General features: G+C 40.4%; 1 protein-coding gene across 13 annotated transcripts in view; it reads left to right on the top strand.

Annotated features, from left to right (window-relative positions):
• The window catches only part of PLCB4 (phospholipase C beta 4), a 394279-nt gene that overhangs the window by 346187 nt on the left and 25304 nt on the right, over positions 1 to 22788 (top strand). For all 13 annotated transcript variants that reach the window (XM_036010096.1, XM_036010097.1, XM_036010098.1 and 10 more), the window contains 5 exons: positions 1403 to 1607; positions 15787 to 15875; positions 17065 to 17215; positions 20782 to 20831; positions 20968 to 21033. In XM_036010096.1, the coding sequence (XP_035865989.1) occupies positions 1403 to 1607; positions 15787 to 15875; positions 17065 to 17215; positions 20782 to 20831; positions 20968 to 21033 (561 nt within the window). The remainder of the gene's footprint in view (positions 1 to 1402; positions 1608 to 15786; positions 15876 to 17064; positions 17216 to 20781; positions 20832 to 20967; positions 21034 to 22788) is intronic.

Genomic DNA, 22788 nt, shown 5'->3' with positions numbered 1-22788 from the left:
TGTGACCACCACAGTCATGCAACCCTCCCATTGTCACCTGCTCTCCTGCTGTCAGAGTGAGGTGTAAATTGCATACACACCTGCAATTTTTCTTTCTCTCTTCCCTGATGATCACACCTGGGTTTTTCCTTCTCTCTTCCCTGGTTTTTCCAGTTTGTTATAGCTGGATCTGTTGTCCATTTGGCCAGTGTTCTTTGTCACAATGAATAACCCTGACACACATTTTTAGAAATTCAGAACTTTAACTGCAGAGGTTTTTAGTTTTTATGAGTTAGGAAATACCAAACTTGGTTTTTATATGTTACATTACTGGCCCTAGAAACGAATGCCAACTATGGATCCTTTACTGTTCTTGAGAACTTAAATTGCCTATCATCGATATCAAGCTTGTTAATCATTTCCTTTTTTGCTGTTACTCTTTTTGTTCTTTGCAGTAATCTCACAAGGTTATAAACCTCCACTCATCCCATGAGGAGCAACAGAGTGATTGAAGTTGCCTGAATTTTAGCTTTTTGCCTTTTCATCTTATTGAAGTTGGAATTAAATTATAACCTCTAGACATAAATAGGCAATCAATATATTGTCTAGTTTTAGACAAAGTACTCAAATCAGCCAAGGACGTTCTGGATTGCTCTTAGCCAATGAAAAGGCATTCCCAATTAACAACATTAAAAACATTGGATTTTCTTTTGTCATGCTGCTATTTTATATCCAAATAGGGTTTCTGCTATCTGAACTCAGGTTTTATGTTCATTTATTCAGCTTGGAAATGGCAAGAGTAAGTGTCTTGATTACATGTTAATGTTTCTAGTTGTCCCATCTTACTCCATTTAATATCCCAAAATATGTTAAAAATTGAGGAGTGAAAGAAAAATGCAGAATCCTAATTTATATGTAAATTATCTCTTATACATAAAACTGTTCTTCGCAGATACTTGCTACATTCTTAAAAACAGGCAGAATGAGAGATCAGAAGCAGCACAGGGACCAGACAGTCCATAGGATTAGACATCAAGAGCCTTGCTCGCTTGCCAGTCCCAGCTGTCACTGACCCTCTGAGATTAGGGAAGCTCACTTTATTTTTCAGTGTCTCCTGGTGCTAATCCATTTCATGGGTGGGGACTGGGGAAGATGACAAAGGTTGGGCTAGCGATCTTTCACATGCATTTCATCTAACATTTTCAATGAGATGATTTCCAGGAAACCTGTCCAATTGCCTTTGTCAATGGCTTGGGCACTATAGCTTATACAGTAAACTTTAGGAATGCAGATTGAACGTGGGCCTATTTCCAACCATAAAGGAGCATGGAAGCACAGTGTGGATTTGACCCAGATTCCTAGAGTCATGGTTCTTGGGAGCTGCTTTCCAAAACTCAGGGAAAGTACCGTTCTTTCTTTGCAGGTAATCCTCCCTGACCTGGCAGTCTTGAGAATAGCAGTGTATGATGACAACAACAAGCTCATTGGCCAGAGGATTCTCCCACTAGATGGCCTCCAAGCCGGCTATCGACACATTTCCCTTCGAAATGAGGGGAATAAACCATTATCACTGCCAACAATTTTCTGCAATATTGTTCTTAAAACATATGTGCCTGATGGATTTGGAGGTAAGTTAAACATTTGTGTACAGAATATGATATATATATATGTATATCATATATATATAATATAAAATACATATGGTTCTAAATTACAAGATTGTAAAATATTTCACCAGTGGCTGAAAAAAAAGCCTGTTCCTCCAGTGCTGATGACCTTCAACAGCCTCAAAGAAACCAAGGATCACTGGCGGCCTTGGGGCTTATACTAAGAAGTGAAAGTGCGCCATGGCTGGCGTAGCTCAGTGGATTGAGCATGGGCTGCGAACCAAAGTGTCGCAGGTTCAATTCCCAGCCAGATTACATGCTTGGGTTGCAGGCCATAACCCCCAGCAACCGCACATTGATGTTTATCTCTCTCTCTCTCTCTCTAAAAGTGAATAAATTTAAAAAAATAGAAGTGAAAGGGCAAAATTTAGATTATTTTTAAGGTTCCTTCTTATCTGAAAATACTGTGATTTTATGTTGTGTATCAATTTTTTCAAATATGTTTGTAAAGGATATACTTCACACTATCATTCAAAGGAGGGGAAAGACATAATATGGAATCATTGATATTAACTGATGTCATTAAAAGATTTAAATTGACCTCAACTATCAACATGCCTGCATTTTCTTCCCAATCTACAAAAGTTCAGTTTCCCCCCCCAAAATCCTAGTCATCCATCTACAGAAGGCCACCTTTGGTTTTGCTAAGGTAATCAGTGGGAAGAATCTAAAGCTGGACCAAGTCGTAGGATTTTTGCTTAAACCTAAACACATTAACTTTTTGTAATCCCCAACTAAGCCAAGAACATTAAATAAAAACAGACTTTCAGTATTCTCAGAGTCTGTTTAAGCATAAGGACATAATAGAGTGATACTGTCCCGGTGACCTTGGGACAGTGGGCTAACCTCTCAAACTCCTCATTTCACCACCTGTAGAGTGAAGACACTAATACTACCTGCCTCGTAGCATTCTTGGAAGGTACTCGTCGTTGCAGTATATGTCATAGCCAGGCTCAAAATTGTGTGCCTGTTCGTATGTGTGGCTGTAGATGCAGCTGTGATTTCTATAATGCATTACAACACATCACAGTTTGGTTTGGGGAGTCAGGAGTTATTTGTTGTTTGTTTGTAATAATGCAAGCTACTCTGAAGGGCAGATCTTCAGCAACTAGCTCTCAACTGGAACAACCTGATTCCTGGTTCAAAGAGCCATAAGTATTTTTCAGTCACAAAATCCAGAGTAAAGACTCCTTCCTTCATCCTTCCCCTGTATTTTTTCATTAAAAAGGAAACAAAACAAAAAAGAAGACTACTAGAAGCTAATAATATAGTAACAGATATAAGAGACATAAAAGAGCCTGGGAGAGGGTGCGGTGGGCCAGGTGAGTGGGTCAGAAAAGAGACAGGAGTCTTACAGTGTGTATGTAGGAGCATGTGACCATGAACTAAATTATGTTCCACATACTTGAGCTTGGAAGGTAGGCAGCGTGTAACACCTTGTACGTTTTAGAAATAGCCATATAAACAAATATGGTGGAAGACTTACAAGTTTTGCCTCTGTATGGGTTACTTTGCAAATGAAACTTGATGATTCATTCCAGGAAAATGGGCCACTTGACTAGAAAAGGAGGAGAAGAGTTCATTTGAGTTCCTACTTTGTGTCAAGCACTTTATATAAATAGAGTCCAGGAATGTGAAATTGTTCAGAATGGATGTGGACATATGGGACGTGCTGAGGACATCTCTGTTTTTATAATGTAACTTATTACCAGTGTCAGTAATTATATTAATAGATTGATCCAAATTAATCTCTTTAAAAATAGCCCTGCAAGTGTTTTTCTAACATGTTACTGTAGTCAGTTTTTATAGAAAACATTTGAAATTTCAGTACTGTAATGGGATTCTACTCTTAATGTCTCAACCTCAGAGTTGATCTTCAAAGACTGCTTTCTCCGGTTCTCACTTTTCTCCAGTTCTCACTTTTCTATGTGAGGGCAGACATTATGAGGCTTAAGGATCTTACCTGAAAATAACAAAATAAGAGGACTTCCTTTTCTAAATATCTCATCTTTACAACATCTTGATTTATACAATGTGTTTATATTTTCACATTCAGATCTGAATATTTATGTGCTAAACCAGCATGTCAAGAAATCTGTTGAGACCCCATTCCCAAGAAAATTCATTTTCCTTGTTGATTCAATAGGAAAAATTTCCAAATGAAAAAGTGTACCATCACACTCCAGCATTCTCTAGGGGGTAAAAAGGAAAGTTGTTGATACACATCATCATATTTTTATTTGGTTAAAGAATATAATATAGATTAATTCATTGCACAAATGTGTTGAGCAGGTTTTATTCTGTAAAAGAATAAAAAACCTTTTATTCTGGTTCGCTTCCCAGTCAGGGCACGTGCCTAGATTGCAGGTTTGATCCCCAGTCAGGCCCACGCAAGAGGCAACCGATCGATGCTTCTCTCACACATCAATGTCTCTCTCCCTGCCTTTCTCCCTTTTTTCCCCTCTTTCTAAAAATAAATAAAAGCTTTTTAAAAAATACATTTCGACATCTAAATAAAGTTTGATGTCATGTTTGTAGATCCACAGACTGTCTCTTTCTCAGCCTGATAGGACGTTATTTCACTGAGGCCACATAGCAGGTATGTACATCAGGAATGCTGATTGGAGCCCCTTGGCTTACTGGCTGTCGGACCTTGTATGAGCTTGCAAAACATTTTACCCTTCACCTCAGGGCTAACAGTGGTCCCTGCTGTATACGCAAGCATCAAATGAGCTTGGGAACAGTGCCCAACTACAGCCACCCTCATTAATTTTTTTCATTTTTATTTATTTATAACAAACTGAAGAATAATCCATTGGTTATAATTTCTACTCCTTAACTTTACTCTTTAGTTTGTTGCAGTAAATTCTTTTGTCATAGCAATTCATCATCCTAAGAAAAATCTCTTAATTTTGTGCCTACTATGAATTTGCAGAATTCTAATGCATTAGTAATATTACCATAATGTCTATAAGCACCAACGACTTTATGTTCTATGTGATCTTTAAATGTGTTTTAAATCGCAGTAAGGTCAAATGGGTGGTTTCATTTTATAAAAGCAAAACATATGTTCATAAAAGTGTTTGTTATTTTTTAAGTTGAGACAATTCTGTAGGCAGGGCCTGGGTATTTATAGGACCTGCTGGTCATGTATTTATTGGGCTTCTGTGCCAATATGAGGGTTCTCACAAGGTCACCATATGATAGTGAATCCCTACTGATGGGATAACTTGGCACTTTGCAATCGCCCATCATTATTTCTGCCTTCTGGCATATGGTGTTCTTTAGAACGCGAGGCCACCCCCGTTTCCTCCCAACAGGAATTAGGTCTAGAGCCAATGTTTCCCACCCTGACCTGCTTCACTTCCATCAGATCCATTTTGGTTTTCCCCCTTTCCCCCCTCAGGAAACAGAGGCAGGAGGTTTTAGTGCAGTGCTTCTCTTCATTAATGTGGTATGAAAATTCCCAAGGCATATGAAGAAATGACAGAGCCACGGTAGCTACTAGAGCTTCTGAACTCTTCACAGATACAGCAGTCCTCCCTTATCCATGATTTCAGTTACCCACGGTCAACCTTGATACAAAATTATTAAGTGGAAAATTCCAGGAGTAAACAATTCATAAGTTTTTAAACTCAGTCATTCTGAGTAGCGTGCTGAAGTCTTGTGCTATCTCACCTGTCCCTCACAAGACTCAGATTATCCCTTTATCCAGTGTCTCCACGCTGTGTTTGTGCACCCCCGGCCCACTTGTCACTCAGTAGCCACCTCCGTTACCTGATCGGCTGCCACAGCACCACAGTGCTTGTATTCAAATAACCCTTATTTTACTTAATAACGGCCCCAAAGCACAAGGGTACTGATGTTGGCAAACCAGATATGCCAAAGAGAAGCCATATAGTGCTTTCTTTAAGTGGGAAACTAAGTACAAGATATTTTGACAGAGAGATCACATTCATGTAACTTTTATTACCACATATTATAATTATTCTATTTTATTATTAATTCATGTTATTAATCTTTTTCTGTGCCTAATTTATAAATTAAGTTTTGTCATAGGTATGTATGTATAGGAAAAAAACATAATATGTACAGAGTTAACTACTATCCATGGTTTCAGGCATCCACTGGGGGCCGTGGAACATACCCCCCCCCAGATGAGGGTTGACTACTGTAGTTTTGTTTCTCTAAGTGGCTCAGAGCTAAACTACCTCCAGGCTAACGAGTGGAGGTGAAGTCTGTTAACTATCATAAATTTTCATGTCAAAAAATGATAATATTCAGAAGAGAGATGACTAGGGATGAATCATGAAGCCTCTGTTTAATTATTTTCAATATTATTTTTCTACTGAACATAGAATTAAACAGTCTTCTTGTTTACCCCCACACTCATACACAAAACAGAAGTGCTGGGTTGAACGCTGAGGTAAAATAAAAAAGGAAACCCAGTGGGCCTCAGCGTACCCGAGTCGTCTCTGCTGCTTCATCTGCAGGTGCCGGCACCGCCTGCACAGGCATTCCCCCGCCGCAGCAACTCTGTCATTGTTAGCCATCGCTCTCGGTGACGGGAAACGGTTCCAAAGCTGATGAAAGTTAAATGAGTGGCAGTATTTTTCTTTTCCCACCCACTGTTACTTTTGATGGGTTTTGTCATTTGTATTTCTTTTATTATTACTGAGTGGGAGAGAGGAGAGCAAATAAGAGAGTTGAGTTGATGCTTCAAGAACAGTGCTTCAAGAACATAGGGAGCATCAGCATTCTGTGTCAGTGTCACTCTGAGCTGTGCTTCAGGAGCACTTTGTTCCCTGAGCAGTGCTGGCCACTGTTTTCATAACTGTAGACTTTGTCTCCTCTTCTGCAAGTAGGCTCTTATATAAGCAAAAATGAAATGGCCATTTGTTTTTGTTTGTGCAACACCCCTTTCTGCCTCCCTGTGATTAAAGATGCACCCCAACTTCCGACTAAGATGGAGGTGTAAGTAGACACACTGTGCCTCCTTGCATAACCAAAAGAAGGACCACAATTTAAAAACAAAAACAACCAGAACTGACAGAAAACTGAATTGTATGGAAGACTGACAACCAAGGAGTTAAAGAAGAAACATTCACCCAGACCGGTAGGAGGAGCAAAGATGGGCCAGGCAGAGAGGACTCAAGGCAAGGAGGTGGCTGAAGGACTAGGGTGGGCAAGGTGGTTGGACCCAGTGAGATGGCAGATTGTGGAGTGGGGTGTGCAAGGCTGCAGCTGACCAGCAAGGCAGCAGCCGGTGGACCTGGCCAGGCAGCGGATTGTGGACCGGGCGATCCCACATTCGAGTGCAGATAAACTGGGAGAAATGACTGGGGAATGAAACAGACTGTGCAATCCAGGGCTCCTGCATGGGGAAATAAAGTCTCAAACCACTGATTGAAAACACCTGTGGGGGTTGAGGCAGTGGGAGAAACCCCCAGCCTCACAGGAGAATTTGTTGGATAGACCCACAGGGTCCTAGAATGTACAGAAGCCCACCAACACAGGAATCAGCACCAGAAGGGCCCAATTTGCTTGTGGGAAGTGGGGGAAGTGACTGAAATCCAGCAGAGAGCAGAGCAAAAATCATTGTTCCCTCTCGCACCCCTCCCCACTTACAGTGTTACAACACAGCAACATGGGTTACCCAACCCCCGGTGAACACTTAAGGCTCCACTCCTTACTATGTAACAGACACGTCAAGACCAAAAAATGGCCCAATTGAAAGAACAGGTCAAAGCTCCAGAAAAAATACAACTAAGTGATGAAGAGATAGCCAACCTATCAGATGCACAGTTCAAAACACTGGTAATCAGGATGCTCACAGAATTGGTTGAATTTGGTTGCAAATTAGATGAAAAAAATGAAGGCTATGCTAAGTGAAATAAAGGAAAATGTACAAGGAACCAATAGTAATGGGAAGGAAAATGGGACTCAAATCAATGGAGTGGACAAGAAGGAAGAAAGAAACATCCAATCAGAAAAGAATGAAGAAATAAGAATTCAAAAAAATGAGGGGAGGCTTAGGAACCTCCAGGTTCTTAAACATTCCAACATCTGAATTATAGGGGAACCAGAAGGGGAAAAGGAAAAGCAACAAGTGGAAAAGTTATTTGAACAAATAATAATTAAAAACTTCCCCAATCTGGCAAAGGAAATAGACTTCCAGGAAGTCCAGGAAGCTCAGAGAGCGCCAAAGAAGTTGGATGCAAGGAGGAACACACCAAGGCACATCATAATTACATTAGCCAAGGTAAAAATGAAGGAGAGAATTCTAGAAGCAGCAAGAGATAAGGAGACAGTCACTTACAAATGAGTTCCCATAAGACTCTCAGTTGATTTCTCAAGAGACCTTGCAGGCAAGAAGGGGCTGGAAAGAAGTATTCCAAGTCATGAAAGGCAAGGACCTACATCCAAGATTGCTCTATCCAGCAAAGCTTTCATTTAGAATGGAAGGGCAGATAAAGTGCTTCTCAGACAAGGTCAAGTTACAGGAGTTCATCATCACTAAGCCCTTATTATATGAAATGTTAAAGGGATTTATGTAAGAAAAAAAGATAAAAAATACAAACAGTAAAATGACAGCAAACTCACAATCATTAACAACCACACCTAGAACAAAAACAAAAGCAAACTAAGCAAACAACTAGAACAGGAACAGAACCACAGAAATGGAGATCACATGGAGGGTTAACAACAGATTAGTGGGAGGAGGAGAGAGGGGGAAAGGGTACAGAGAATAGGTAGCATAGATGGTAGGTAGAAAATAGAAAGGGGGAGGGTAAGAATAGTATATAGGAAATGTAGAAGCCAAAGAACTCGTATGTATGACCCATGGACATGAACTAAAGGGGAGGGAATGTGGGTGTGAGGGGGTGTGCAGGGCAGAGGGGAGTGAAGAGGGGAAAATGGGACAACTACAATAGCATAATCAATCAAATATATTTTTTAAAAAATAAAGATGCACCTCAGTGAGGAGGTGCAGGGTTCTTGTCCTGTCTTCTCAGCACCTTCATGGGTTGCTTTCCAACCCCCTGCAAAACTAGTTGGCCATTTCTTACATCAGATAGTTCCAGAGGAGAAACCTCCTAAATTAAATGTCATTCCTGGGGTAATGAGCTCAGGATTTTCTGGTACAATTTAAAGTTTTGTTTCGTCCTTTCCTTCATCGATGCTAAAACAACTTACCCTCTCCATTAAATATTTGTTGAAAAACCAATTCACATGGCGATGATATCCATTTTCATGGCTTCTGGTGACTCACAGAAAATATTAGTAAACGTGCCAAGAAAAAAAGTTCCCAGGATGGATTATGGGGAAATACATTAGTAATTGCTAGGCCAAGTGAATTGAAACAGGCCTCTCATCGCATAGTTCCTTGTGATGTACTGTGGAGCCCAAGGAGAGGGGACACCCGAGCACTTCTGGATCCTATTCAAGCACAGGATCCTTTTGCCCCTGAGCACTTACTGTATCCTCTAGCACTCTAGGAAATGCAGTTTGGGGAGTGCTTAATCATTTGGTAGAAGCTAATCCAAATTCATAGTTACGAGATTCGTTCATCTTTATTAGCATCGCTTTGCAGCCAGTGGGGAAATGTTTATTTCTCTGCTGCCTTTATCTCTTGATGAGGTAGAAAGAGTAGAGTGAGGAACGGGAGGGAAGCCTGGCCCAGAGTGACCAAAAGGGGGAAGTGGGGTCCTACATGCCACCACTAAAGCACCCAGATCAAATGCCTTGAAAAGCAATGGTTTGACAGACAGGCAAACAAAGTGTCGCAGAAAACCAGGGACCAGAATAACTCACGCAAGACAGAGTAACTTTATCATGCATGCAGGCCCAGAGGAGTAGCGTCCCAAAGTCTGGACCCTGAGCTTCTATTTCATTTCCCTTTTATACACCTGCACAAGCAGGGTGAGCGACAAGACGCTATCGGTTTTTAGCTTGCTCAGCAGCCCTTTTTGCAGGGTTTCCTTCCCAAGGCTGCTGGGGCAGGTGGGTGTCTGTGGTTTCGGCATGCCAAGCGGGCTTATAGAAGTGAGAGTAGGGGTTATTGCATCAGCTTTAAGAAATGCCATTTGGCTTTTCCACCTACAAAAGAAAAGCTGGAGTTCTCCTAAAAAGCCTACAAGTATCTAGAAGTTTGTACTAAAGAATCTCTAGCTTCTTTTTAGCCTTGGGAAGGTTATGAAAGATGGGCAGGAGAGAGGAAGGGGGAACCACCCATGTGGAAAGTGTTCACCAGAAAATGGCACTAAACTCCAAAACAGATGGTATTTTTAAAAAATTGAAATGAATAAAAAATTCCATTAAGTCTAGAAGAAAGAATCCAATGAGAAAAAGCAAATTGCTTTCTTTTTAAAAAAGAAAAATTCCAGCCCTGACCAATGTGTCTCAGTTGGGTATCGTCCCACAAAGTGAAAGTTTGCAGGTTCGATTCCCAGTCAGGGCACATGCCTGGGTGGCATGTTTGGTCCCTAGTCAGGGTGCCTATGAGAGGCAACCAATCAATGTTTCTCTGTCACATCAATATTTCCCTCCTTTTCTTTCTCCTTACCTCCCCCCTCTCTAAAAATAACTAAATAAAACCTTTCTTTTAAAAAAAGGAAAGAGAAAAAAATGTTCCAGAGCTTTGCCATGGCCTCCAAGTATCTAGAAAATTTTAGCTTACCTTGTGGGTTCCCTGGAGTCAGAGAGGTTTGTGTGCACATCTCTCTGCCTGTTAGACAGTCAGTGTGGCTAGTCCCTAGACTGGCCTGTTTATGCATTAGTCAGTGTTACCAGCACTTAAAATTTATGCTTGCCACAGCGGTGTGTGCTGTGGAGTATTGAACCATATGGGATATAGCGAGTGACAATGTTCCCCCAATGTGAGGGGGGAAGCTCTGTGAAATGTCAGATTGGCACCAAAGGAAGATGCCAGGTTGACTTGATTATGCAAAACTTTGGCCATGAATATGCCAAATTTATTTAACTGCTTCATGAAATCTTTTTTACAAGGAAAAAATAACATTTTCAAATAGAACATACAATTATATAAAGCTATATTTGAGATATAGATTCTCCTATACATTATTTTACATGTAGATATTAAAAACTCGTTCCCATCTTTGATATATACTTCATATCCAATAAGAAAACTGATTTTTGTGTGTGTGTTTACAAAGTGTATGCCTCTGCCAGAGGAGAAACTGGATGACAATAGAAAAAGTATCTACAAGAGATGAGATAGGTCTTGGCTCCCTGATTCCGAGCCCTTTTTCTCTTGGCCAAATAATATTGATCCCAGGTGTTCAGTTGCCACCAGAGCACCTGCTGTCACATGGGAAAGTGACACATCCTGGAAGTATCTAACTTACTATTCAAAATTGCCAGGAACGGAGCACCTATTTCAAATAGCCTGCTAACCCAAACCTTGTCCAAGGCATTTAGCCATTTTGTAATCCCGTTTTGTACCCTGTGATTTAATTTGAACAAACATTATTTACAGTTCGTCAATTTTGGTGCCATTTGGTTGAGATCACTATTGTATTTATATTATTACTGAATTCTATTATGTTAAAATTTGTATTGTAAAAATATTTTTAAGGTACATGTAACTACAATAAGACATCTCATTTAAACTCGACTAACAAGGCAGACTCTGTGGACATAATCTAGAATTCTAGAATTGGTCATTGATAACTGAGGGTTGATTTAAGTAACAATGTTTATCTAGTGAATGCATCATTTTATTTTTGATGTATAATTTAGTCTACTCTATGAAATCCTACAGCAAGTGGCTGACAGGAGCACCTCAGTCAGCTTGTTCTTGGAATAAAAAACAATGTATGACCTAGTTTACATTTTGTTTGTAACTATATGTTGCAAAACATAGGACATATAATCTAGGTCAGAATTATGTCGAATCAGCCCTCAGGGCAAAGACTGAGTGAACAGGAAGTGTACCCCTGGGATTCAAGTGAAGTTCCCCCAGGACCGAAACATGGGGGACCATGGGAGGCCTCCAAGGCCTGCTGGACCCTTCTTGACCACAAGAGTGTCTGCTTTATGAGTTTAAGCACTTGACTTTATATGGAAAACATATACCAAAAAATATAAGTAGCAGAATTTTTTTCTCAGTCACCACTGTTAATCAAATTTACCACAAAGAAACTTAAAACAACAGAAATTTATTCTCTGATAATTCTAGAGGCTAGGGGTTTGAAATCAAGGAGGCAGCAGGGCCGTGATCCTCCTGGAGGCTCTTGGAAAGAATCCTTACCTGCCCCTTTCTAGCTCCTGGTGGACCCCAGTGAACCTTGGTGTTCCTTGCCTTATAGTTGTGCCATTCCAGTCTGCTCCATCCCCACCTGGCCTTTCTGCTCTTTGTCTCTGTGTGTCCTCTCCTCCTCCTCTTGTAAGGATAATACTCACTGGACTCAGGGCCCACTGTGGTCTCATCTCAGTCCTTAACTAATTACATATGCAAAGACCCTATTTATACATACAGTCACATTTTGAGATTCTGGATAGAAATGAATATTCAAAAGCACTATTTAGGGGAGCTTCCAGCCAAGATGGAGGCATAGGTAGACACTCTGCCTCCTCACACAACCGAAAGAAGGACAACAACAAATTTAAAAATAAAAAACAACCAGAAGTGACAGAAGATCAAACTGTATGGAAGTCTGACAACCAAGGAGTTAAAGAAGAAACATTCATCCAGACTGGTAGGAAGGGTGGAGACAGGCAGTCAGGTGGAGAGGACTTATGGCAAGGTTCATGGCTAGAGGACTGTGTGGGTAAGGCTGTGGCTGGCAGACGAGAAAAAACAACTGGGGAGCCAGACAGACCATGGGCAACCCAGGGTTCCAGTGCAGGAAAATGAAGCTCAAAACCTCTGACTGAAAAAAAACCTGTGGTGTTTGAGGCAGTGGAAGAAACTCCAAGCTTCACAGGAGAGTTCATTGGAGAGACACACAGGGTCCAAGAATGTAGACAAACCCAGGAATCAGCACCAGAAGGGCCCAGTTTGCTTGTGGGTAGTGGCAGAAGTGACTAAATGTGGACTGAGAGCTAAGCAAGCCACACTGTTCTCTCTCTTAATTCCCTCCCCTAAATACAGCATCACAGTGCAGTAATGTGGGTTGCCCCACCCTGGCGAATACCTAAGGCTCTGCTCCTTGCTGTGTAACATGTGTGCCAAGACAAAAAAAAAAATGGCCCAAATGAAAGAACAGGTCAAAGCTCCAGAAAAAAATATAACTAAGTGCTGAAAAGATAGCCAACCTGTCAGATGCAGAGTTCAAAATAGTGGTAATTAGGATACTAACAGAAATGACTGAGTATGGCTACAAAATAGAGGAAAAAGTGAAGGCTATGAAAAGTGACAAAGGAAAATCTACAGGGAACCAACAGTGGTGGGAAGGAAGCTGGGACTCAAATCAATGGTTTGGACCAGAAGGAAGAAATAAACATTCAACCAGAACAGTATGAAGAAACAAGAATTCAAAAAAATGAGAAGAGACTTAGGAACCTCCAGGACAGCTTTAAATGTTCCAGTGTCTGAATCACAGGGAATCCAGAAAGAGAGAGGAAGAACAAGACATTGAAAACTTACTTGAAAAAATAATGGAGAACTTCCCCAATCTAGCAAAAGAGCTAGACTTCCAGGAAGTCCAGGAATCTCAGAGAGTCCCCAAAAAAGTTGGATCCAAGGAAGCACACATTAAGGCATCATAATTACATTATCCAAGAGTAAAGATAACGAGAGAATTTTAAAAGCAACAAGAGAAAAGGAGACAGTTACCTACAAAGGAGTTCCCATCAGAGTGTCAGCTGATTGATTTCTCAAAAGAGATCTTACAGGCAAGAACCGGCTGGAAAGAAGTATTTGAAGTCAAGAAAGGCAAAGACCTACTTCCAAGATTACTCTATCTATCCATCAAAGCTATCACTTAGAATGGAAGTGTAGATAAGGTGCTTCCCAGATAAGGTCAAGTTCAAGGAGTTCATCATCACTAAGCCCTTATTATATGAAATGTTAAAAGGACTTATCTAAGGAAAAGAAGATAAAAAATATGAACAGTAAAATGACAATAAACTCACAGCTACCAAAACCCAAACCTAAAAAAAAAACAAAAACAAACTAAGCGAACAACTAGAACAGGAACAGAACCACAGAAATGGAGATCACATGAAGGGTTGTCAGTGGGGAAGGGGAGGGGTAGAATGGGGGAAAAGGTATAGAGAATAAGCATAAATGATAGGTAGAAAATAGACAGGGGGAGGTTAAGAATAGTATAGGAAATGTAGAAGCCAAAGAACATATATGTATGACCCATGAACATGAACGGGGGGGGGAAGTGGGGGGAATGAATGCAGGTGGGAGAGGGTGTGTAGGGTGGAGGGGAATAAAGGAGGGAAAATGGGACAATTGTAATAACATAATCAATAACATATTTTTAAAAATGCACTATAACATATCGCACCCTCTTTTAAAAATATTTTTAAATTACAGTTGACATTCAATATTATTAGTTTAAAGCATACAACCCATGATTAGATATTTATTAAACTTACAGTGTGAGCACTCTGATAAATCTAGTGCCCATCTGGCACCATGTGTAGTTATTACAACGTTATTGACTATATTCCCTATGCTGCGCTTTACATCCCTGTGACTATTCTGTAACTACCAATTTGTACTTAATCGCTTCACCTTTTGCACCCAGTCCCCCAAAACCTCTTAGTCTGGCAACCATCAAAATGTTCTCTGTATCTTTGTATCTGTTTCTGTCCTGCTAAATTATTTATTTTGTTCTTTAGCTTTCACATATAAGTGAAATTACCTGGCATTTGTTTTTCTCTGTCTGACCTATTTTACTCAGCAAAAAACCCTCTATGTTTATCCATGTTGTTGCAAATGGCAAGATTTCATTCTTTTTTATGGCTTAGCATGTTTTATAGTATATATGCACAACTACTTCTTTATTCATTTATTGATGGACACTTCAGTTGCTTCCATATTTTGGCTGTTGTAAATAATGTTGCAATAAACATATGGATGTATATGCCCTTTTTATTTAGTATTTTGGGCTTCTTTGGATACATATCTAGAAGTGGAATTGCTGGGTCCTTTTTTGTCTTTTGTTACAGCATTTGTTTTAAACTTTACTTTATCTGTCACAAGTATCACTGTCACAGCTTTTTTTTTCTGTTTCCAGTTTCATGAAATATCTTTTTCCATCCCTTTTCTTTCAGTCAATGTGTGTCTTATGATCTGAAGTGAGTCTCTTCCGGACAGCATATGTAGGGTCTTATTTTGGTATCCATTCATAGCTAAGAAAACACTGGAGAAATATTTCAGCTTATTTAACACAGGACATAATTGGCTTTAAACATGCATTAGCCTTCTGACCTGAAAATCATACTTAGTGCTAGAGGCATCTACATCCTTCAGGTACTTTTGACATTCATCAGCTCTCTGAATTCTCACAGTACCCTGCAAGGTGGGTGGTATCAGTTCTAATTTTCAGATGAAGAAACTGAGGCTGGGGGCATTCATCGACTTGCTCAAGGTCACACAAGTAAGTAGTCAGGAACCTAAGGCAATTTACTTGACTTGCTCTGCCATACTGTCTGCTTTATTTGGGAAAAAAACAAAGGGAAAATAAGAGAAAATTATTGGTCCTTTTATCCTTGCCTTTTCTTTCTTTCCACGTAAGAAGAGATTCTATTTTTATATAAAATTTAGTTTTATCTAGGAATCAGGCTTCTTTCTCTGTTTGCCTGCATATTTATATCCAGTTTATAGGGAAAAACAATCATAGCACTGACAGAAAGAATGTCTCCTGCTTTGTGCTCGCCATGACTACTTGAACCCTCGAGTCAGCTACTATAGGTGCTGGCCCACCAGAAATAACGCCCACAGCAAGCCTGGAGATGCCTGTTTACTGTTTTAATGAGCCTTTTCTTATTTCTTGTTTTCAGCAACTAGCCGTGCTTTCCGAACTTGCCTGATGTCCTAGGAGAATGAACTGAGAGATCACAATGTGGGTCTAGGATTCTGAATAGTGTATTGGTTGCATATTCTTGGATTTTTTAGTAAAACAGAGTTAACAGCTCAGTGTTCTTTCTTATTCACCAGATATTGTGGATGCTTTATCAGATCCAAAGAAGTTTCTTTCAATTACGGAAAAAAGAGCAGACCAAATGAGAGCTATGGGCATCGAAACTGTAAGTAGCGATAGTCAGCTAAAAACAGCCAAGTGGGGGAAGTTTAGTTGTCAAACAGTGACTACAAGAGCAAAAAACAAAGTAATAAATTAATATGACAAGGTCGAAGAAGGTTTTTGAAACTGAATTTATCTGTTCAACAACATAGTCTCAAGGGTCAATGAGAGGGTAACATATTTAATAAAATGTGACCGCTGCCTGAAAAACCCCATTCTTCAATGTGGCTTAACTCACATTTGGGGATCCTTTCCCCGTTAGAAACAAAATTTTAGCCCTGGCTGGTGTACTTCAGTGGATTGAGCACAGGCTGCAAACCAAAGTGTCCCAGGTTCAATTCCCAGCCAGGATACATGCCTGGGTTTCAGGCTATGACCCCCAGCAACTGCACATTGATGTTTCTCTCTCTCTCTCTTTCTCCCTCCATTCCCTCTCTAAAAATAAATAAAATCTTTTTAAAAAAGTTCTTTAAAAAAAGAAACAAAATTTTAAATAATCCATCATTTAAAATACAGGATGCTTTTGTGATGCACTGAAACACCATCCAACCCAATTCGGTAAGTTAATTAAGTTGACATTTATTATTTTTTTTTATTTTTTATCTGTCTTCTATCCAACCTTCTCCCATTTCAGTGCATACATGTTGTTTCTTTTTAAAAATATATTTTATTTATTTATTTACTTATTTACTTATTTATTTAGAGAGGGAAAGGAAGGGAGAAAGAGAAAGAAACCTCAATGTGTTGTTGCCTCTGGCAAGACCCCTCTGGGGACCCAGCCTGCAACCCAGGCATGTGCTCTAACTGGGAATCAAACCGGCAACCCCCTGGTTCACAGGCCGCCAACTCAATCCACTGAGCCACATCAGCCAGGGCATGTTTCTTTGTTTTTAAGGCTCCCTTCATCACACTCTTTAGTTGGGAATAGAAGCAACAATCTCTCCAGTAGCTAGCAAAAGAGAAGGTATACCCTGCTTGTAAAAGAAATGGATCTTCTTTTCTTGGCTTCATCCTTTGCTTTGAACCTGAGGAAACCATGTAATGTTTCCTTCTGCCTGCAAAGATCCATCTGTGAAGAGAGTTGCAGGGGAGAAGTTTAGTGGTACAGACTGGATGCAGTGATAATAGAAAATGTGCAAGACAGTTGCTTGAGGTGGCATTCATTTGGGCTAATATAAACTCTTCTGTTCCAGAGTGACATAGCTGATGTGCCCAGTGACACTTCTAAGAATGACAAGAAAGGAAAGGCCAACACTGCCAAAACAAATGTGACTCCGCAGAGCAGCTCTGAACTCAGACCAACCACCACAGCCGCCCTGGGGCCTGGCATGGAAGCCAAGAAAGGTAAAGGAACGTAGGGCTCCTTGTCTGTTCTGGTAGCTCTGGGCTCTTCTTAAAAAGTCGTTAATGGGTATATTTAGAATTGTTAATTTTTCCAATTTTCATTGCTCCATAAACTCAAGAGCAGCATGTTTTCTTAGGGATTAGACAAACAGCTTAATTTCTCTGATTATTTAATAGAATCAACATTTCTGTTTCATTTGCTAGATCTCAGAACTCTGTGACTGATAGATTGCTTGCCTCAGCTGCATTTAGCACTCTTTCTGGGGATTCCTCCTTTCCTTCTGATGGGGGTTCTTTGTCTCCCCTTTCTAGGTGACTCTTCTTGTTTGTTTCTTCATATTATATTGATCTTCTTTGGCTGACTGTCTTTGTGGGGTGGACTTCTATGGTAGGAGACCTGAGGGACTTAGTGGTGCATTTTCATTGATCTCAGGAGCTGGATGCTCTTGTGATGCTCTTTATGCCATTTATGTGGGCTCTGTTGTTGTAACTGGATTTTGGTTGATGTTCGGTCATTCTTTGGTGGGTTCTTCCCTCCAGCTGGCTGACTGAGGGTCACTCCACCCACCACGTCTCATATGCTGTTGTGTAGGTGCTGCCAGAACAAAACAAAACAACCAGAAAACAAAAGCCACACCCATAAAAATAACCTCCTCCAACAACCACACTATTGAAATCAAATGAGCAAATATTAATAAAGCTGTAAAGAGATTAAGACTATTATAAGGAAGGAAAAGTGAATATGAGATGACTAACTGAAAGAATAATGATTTTAGAGGGTAGAGAGAGGAGAAATAGGAAGAGTAAGGAATAAGAACAAGGCGAAGAAAGAAAGAAAACAAAATTTACATTGTAAATTTAAAAAAAGGAGAGAAGAAACAGAATAAGAAAAGGGAAGAGCATATTATGAGGCTAAAAAAATGTTTAAATAGTGAAAAAATAGGAATAAAATTGGAGAAAAGATCCACCACAGCAATATTAATGACAAATGAGCACAGATTAATACAGGTGGAATGGGAATAAGAAGGAAAAAAGAAAGAAAAAAAAACTTATGTGATGTCTAGAGGAAAGCAGAATGGTTTTGAGAGGATAGAGGAAGAAGAAATAATAAGAGCAAGGAATGAAAACAAGGCTAAGAAAAGGAAAAGTAAACTTTTAAATGAAAAAAAGAAAGGGTAGGAGGAAGGCAAATGGTGTAGAGAAGGGAACAATAAAATATGAGATTTGAAATACAAAAACAGTGACTATCTAGGAATAAAATTGAAGAAATGCAATAAACAACCACCATATCAACAACCAACAATCAAAGATTAACAAAAGTGGAGAGAGAATAAGGGTATTATAAGATCAGGAACAAGAATATGAGATGACTAGTGACAAGAAAAATAGCTTTGAGAGGCTAGAGAGGGGAGAAATAGAGTGTGGAATAGAAACAAGTCATCACGAGAGAAAAAATAAAATTTAAAACAAAAATAAGAAGAGGAAGGAAGAAGGCAAAATGGAGTAAGAGAAGGGAGGAGCAAAATATGAGATTTGAAACAAGATAAAATAAAAAAAACTAGTGAAATAATAGGAACAAACTTGAAGGAAAAGAAATGAATGTTAAAAAGCTATGCTGGAAAAAAATAACAAATAATGAAGAAGACCGTGGTGGAATTCATCTCAGTAGAATCCAGTGTTTGCCACTGTTTTTTCTTTCTGGATCTGCCCTTGGTAATGTCAGATAGTGTCCTAGTCTGGCCCTAGGTAGCCGATTCGAGACCACAAGTGATCCACAGTCTGTAGCTGTCTCCCTCAGACTTGGCAAGTCCCCACTTTTCTGCCCTGCCAGCTTTCCATCAGCACAGAGCCCAGGATTAGTTCATTTAATCACCTGAGAGCACTGCCAGTACAACTGCCTCCAGACCAGGTCTCTGGTACAATCAGGAAGGCAGGACTCTGGGTTACCCCCAGGGGACACTGTTCAGTCTTCAGGGAAGATGGTGGGAGTGTTTCCCCACCTCTCACCACACATCTAGGTCTGTCTCAGATTGTTTTCAATACTGTTTTGTTTCTGGTGAATTAACTGTCCTTTTCCTGTGAGGAGTCCATCTTTGTAATAGAAGCAGCCCTTTCCTACTTGGTGCAGACAACAGCTCTGTCTAAGGACCCAGGCTGAACGCCCCTTGTTGTGCCTTTCTCTAATCTCTCTGCTCTGCTGCTTTCAGTGGATCAGGGCCCAAAGAACAGAGTAGCTCATAGTGTCTGGGAGAAGTCCAGAAAGGACCCTTTCAGAGTTTTCCCCTCTTTCCCCTGCAGATATGTGCCCAGCAGGGGGGCTCCTGAGCCTGGCCTCACTGATCTGCAAAGCCTGTAATTCCATAGGTAGGGGTTGGGCACGCCTGCCTGTGAGGGAATTTGCTTGGCTGCAAGGACTCTTGGGCATTCAGTGCCTGACCATCTAGTACCCAGCCTGCCACTCTCACAGGAAATGTGGGCCAGAACTCTCCACTCTGCACAGTCCACTGCTCACCATCCATGCTCTGTTGGGTCCCACAGTCCCTTCAACATGACACTATCACTCTGGGTTCTTTGCTGGCAGAGCTGCTGGCACATGTGCATACATGTGGAACAGGTTCCCTACTGAGTCTCAAGTCTCGCCTCAGCTCCTCTTAAAAGAGTTTTTGTGTGGCCCCTACTCTGCAACACCGAGCCCTGGAGGGCCTGTTCTCCATGCACTCCACCTCCTCAAAAAGCACAAAGCCTCTCTCGATCAGGACTGACCACAGCCTGCCAGTGCCTCTGACAGTTTTAGCTAGAGTTTCTCTCTGGATCTTTCCCAGATGGTACCGGGAGGAGTCCAGCAGCAATACTGTGTACCACAGGGCTGTGGCAGGGTGCTCACGCTGCTCCCTCCAGTGAGTCCTGGCCTTGGGCTCCTGCCGCAGTGCTGCTGCACTCCAGCTGGGCTCCCAGCAGGATCTCTGCTGGTCATATTTTCCTTATGGGGTTGACACCCCATTCCCCAGCTGCTGGAAGTATTGACTGATAACAGATCACAGCTGTACTTTTCTCCCTCAAGAGTTGTCCTCAGACTGTAAGAGTTCTCCTGGAAATGCCTGGAAAATTCTGTAAACCCTCTGAAGGCCTCAGGTGACTAAAATGGAGTTGCAAAAGCCCAGTCTCCTTACCCGGAGGTAGAATAAGTCTGGAAGGCCATATAAGCTAACGAGCTCCCCGTAGAATCAGACTGAGGCTGCATTTCAACTGGAAATACCCCCTAGCTTCTTCCTCTACCCTGTCCTGCTTCTGTCACCCGCTTAGGGCTTTCTCCCAAGAGCCTTCCCTCAATAAATCATGTGCACTCAAATCCCAGTCGCAGGCTTTGCTCCTAGGAAACCCAAACTAACACAGTAAGCATTTAAGTGTCTAGTTAATTGCTTTGTAATAAGAAATTAAGATGTTTATATCCATAACATTACTCATATAGCTGCTTCAAAGTCTTTAGATAAGATTTAAAAATTGAATTTTCTATTGTCGCTTATTTTCTGTAACTTTTAATATACAGTGTCTAATCTTTTTTTAAGGTATTGAACTTATCCCTCAAGTGAGGATAGAAGATTTAAAGCAGATGAAGGTAAAATTACTTGGTCGTTTTCTAAGCACTCTCATATTATACATATTGGTAAGACTAATATGTTTTTGTTTCTCACCTAGCGTAATTATTGTGGTTACAAAGAATTTAGGTTGGATCCTCTTTGTTTTCTCCACAGGCTTACTTGAAGCATTTAAAGAAACAACAGAAGGAGTTAAATTCTTTAAAAAAGAAACATGCAAAGGTACAGAGTTTGTGTGTGCGTACATATTTTTTGTGTAGTTTTGTTTGCCTATTTGTTTTTTTTTCTTTTAATTCTCTGATGAAAACCTAAAGCTCCTATTTTTTGTTATGGAACAATGAAGTCTTCATAGCCAAAAACACTGCTCAGAAACTACCGCCAGCCAACTGGGTAGTAGTACCTGCATTTTAACTGGTTAGACATGAGATTAAAACATGGAATCCATTTGGGATCCATTGTCCCTGATTTGTAATCTGTTTTCCTGGCAGTTATTTCAAAGGCATAACAGAGCTTCACCAATTTAAAAATTATTTGATAAAATAAATTTATCTAAACTAGTGGGCCATAGCCTAATAGTGACGACCAGCTCACAGTCTTAGCCACTAGGTACTGAAATGCCCTGGGCTGCTGGCCCATAGTTTGCCACACACAGAGCCTGGAGGGAGATGCTAATAGGCTCTGTTTAAACTCCTCACTCAGGGCCCCTAGAGAGTGAGCTCTTCTTACTTTTCCCCTATTACCTGAACTCTGCTCAGTGGCCTACTTCTGAAATATAGGAATGTTTCCTTTTTACTCATAAGAAGAGGTCTTTCAACAGTGATCAGTGGTCAAGAGAAATTATAAGAGCTAGTTGCAAATTGAAAAGAGCAGCAGGAGGTAGCCTAAGGAATTCTCGCCTGGGTTGAAAAACTTCATAGCACCTTCCTGCTGTCCCGTCTCTGCTCACAGAGAAAGGCAGGAAAGGGAAAGCTTCATTTGTTGCTGGAAAGATAGTATGTGTCCTCTTCCCATTAGGGCAATGAGAGCAAAAGAAACTTAACTTCTTAAAAGGACCTCTGAGTTCTTTTAAACTAATCCTGCATTCCCACTTCTTTATATTCTGACCCAAACCTCAAACCAACGCAATTCCCGCAGAGCTGGACTAGAGTGGTGGACCTCTGAATCACTTCAAAGGTTAAGATGCAACGAGGTTGGCCTTGGAACTCTTGTCATTTAAGAGTGTGCTCCTTTGAGAAATTCAGCCTAATGGTGGCCTAGTAATAGCCCCTGTATTATTGAACTGATGGCATAATGGATTTACTGATAACAAGGTCACTTCAAAGAGAGACTGCTCCTAAATTTTGTGAATAATTTTATTGAATGGCTGTCCTTTCATTGCCGATAGGGGAAACTTGCTACATATTGGTTAAGTGCAGGGCTATTAGAGACAGAGCTGTTTAAAATAGTGATCTTAGTTTTGTTGTTCACCGACAACAACCTATAATACAGAAAGGAAACAGAAAAGGAGAGAGAAAAGGAAAGAAGAGAGACTGCAACCTGGATGACTTGAATTATTGGGAATGGAGTTGGTACCCATATGGCAAGACATCATCAGCAAATTTTCCTTCCCTTCAAATTGAATGTATGTTGTTGAGGCAGGCATTTATTTCATTGGCCTTTGGGCTACTTGGAAACTTAAAGTTTTTAGCCTCATCCTCATTTACTATTTCCTTGAGGCATGACCAGGAAATATACTGTGACTGATAATAATAAGAACAGCAATAAAGCAGCTAGGATTTTTGCATGCTCAGTATTTTCCAGATGCTGTGCTTAGCACCTTACATGTATTATCTATTTAAACTAAAAAAAAAAAAAAAGAAGAAGAAGAAAGAAAGAAGAGTGGCAAAGATGATATCTTAGCTTGGGCTGTTTTAACAAATTACCATAGACCAGGTGGCTTAAACAACAGACATTTATTTCTCAGAGTCCTGGAGGCTG

The sequence above is a fragment of the Phyllostomus discolor genome, chromosome 9 (assembly GCF_004126475.2).
Source record: "Phyllostomus discolor isolate MPI-MPIP mPhyDis1 chromosome 9, mPhyDis1.pri.v3, whole genome shotgun sequence".
In the NCBI taxonomy this organism is placed as follows: Eukaryota; Metazoa; Chordata; class Mammalia; order Chiroptera; family Phyllostomidae; genus Phyllostomus; species Phyllostomus discolor.
Note: the sequence above shows the minus strand (reverse complement) of the source record. Positions and strands in the feature narration are given on the sequence as shown.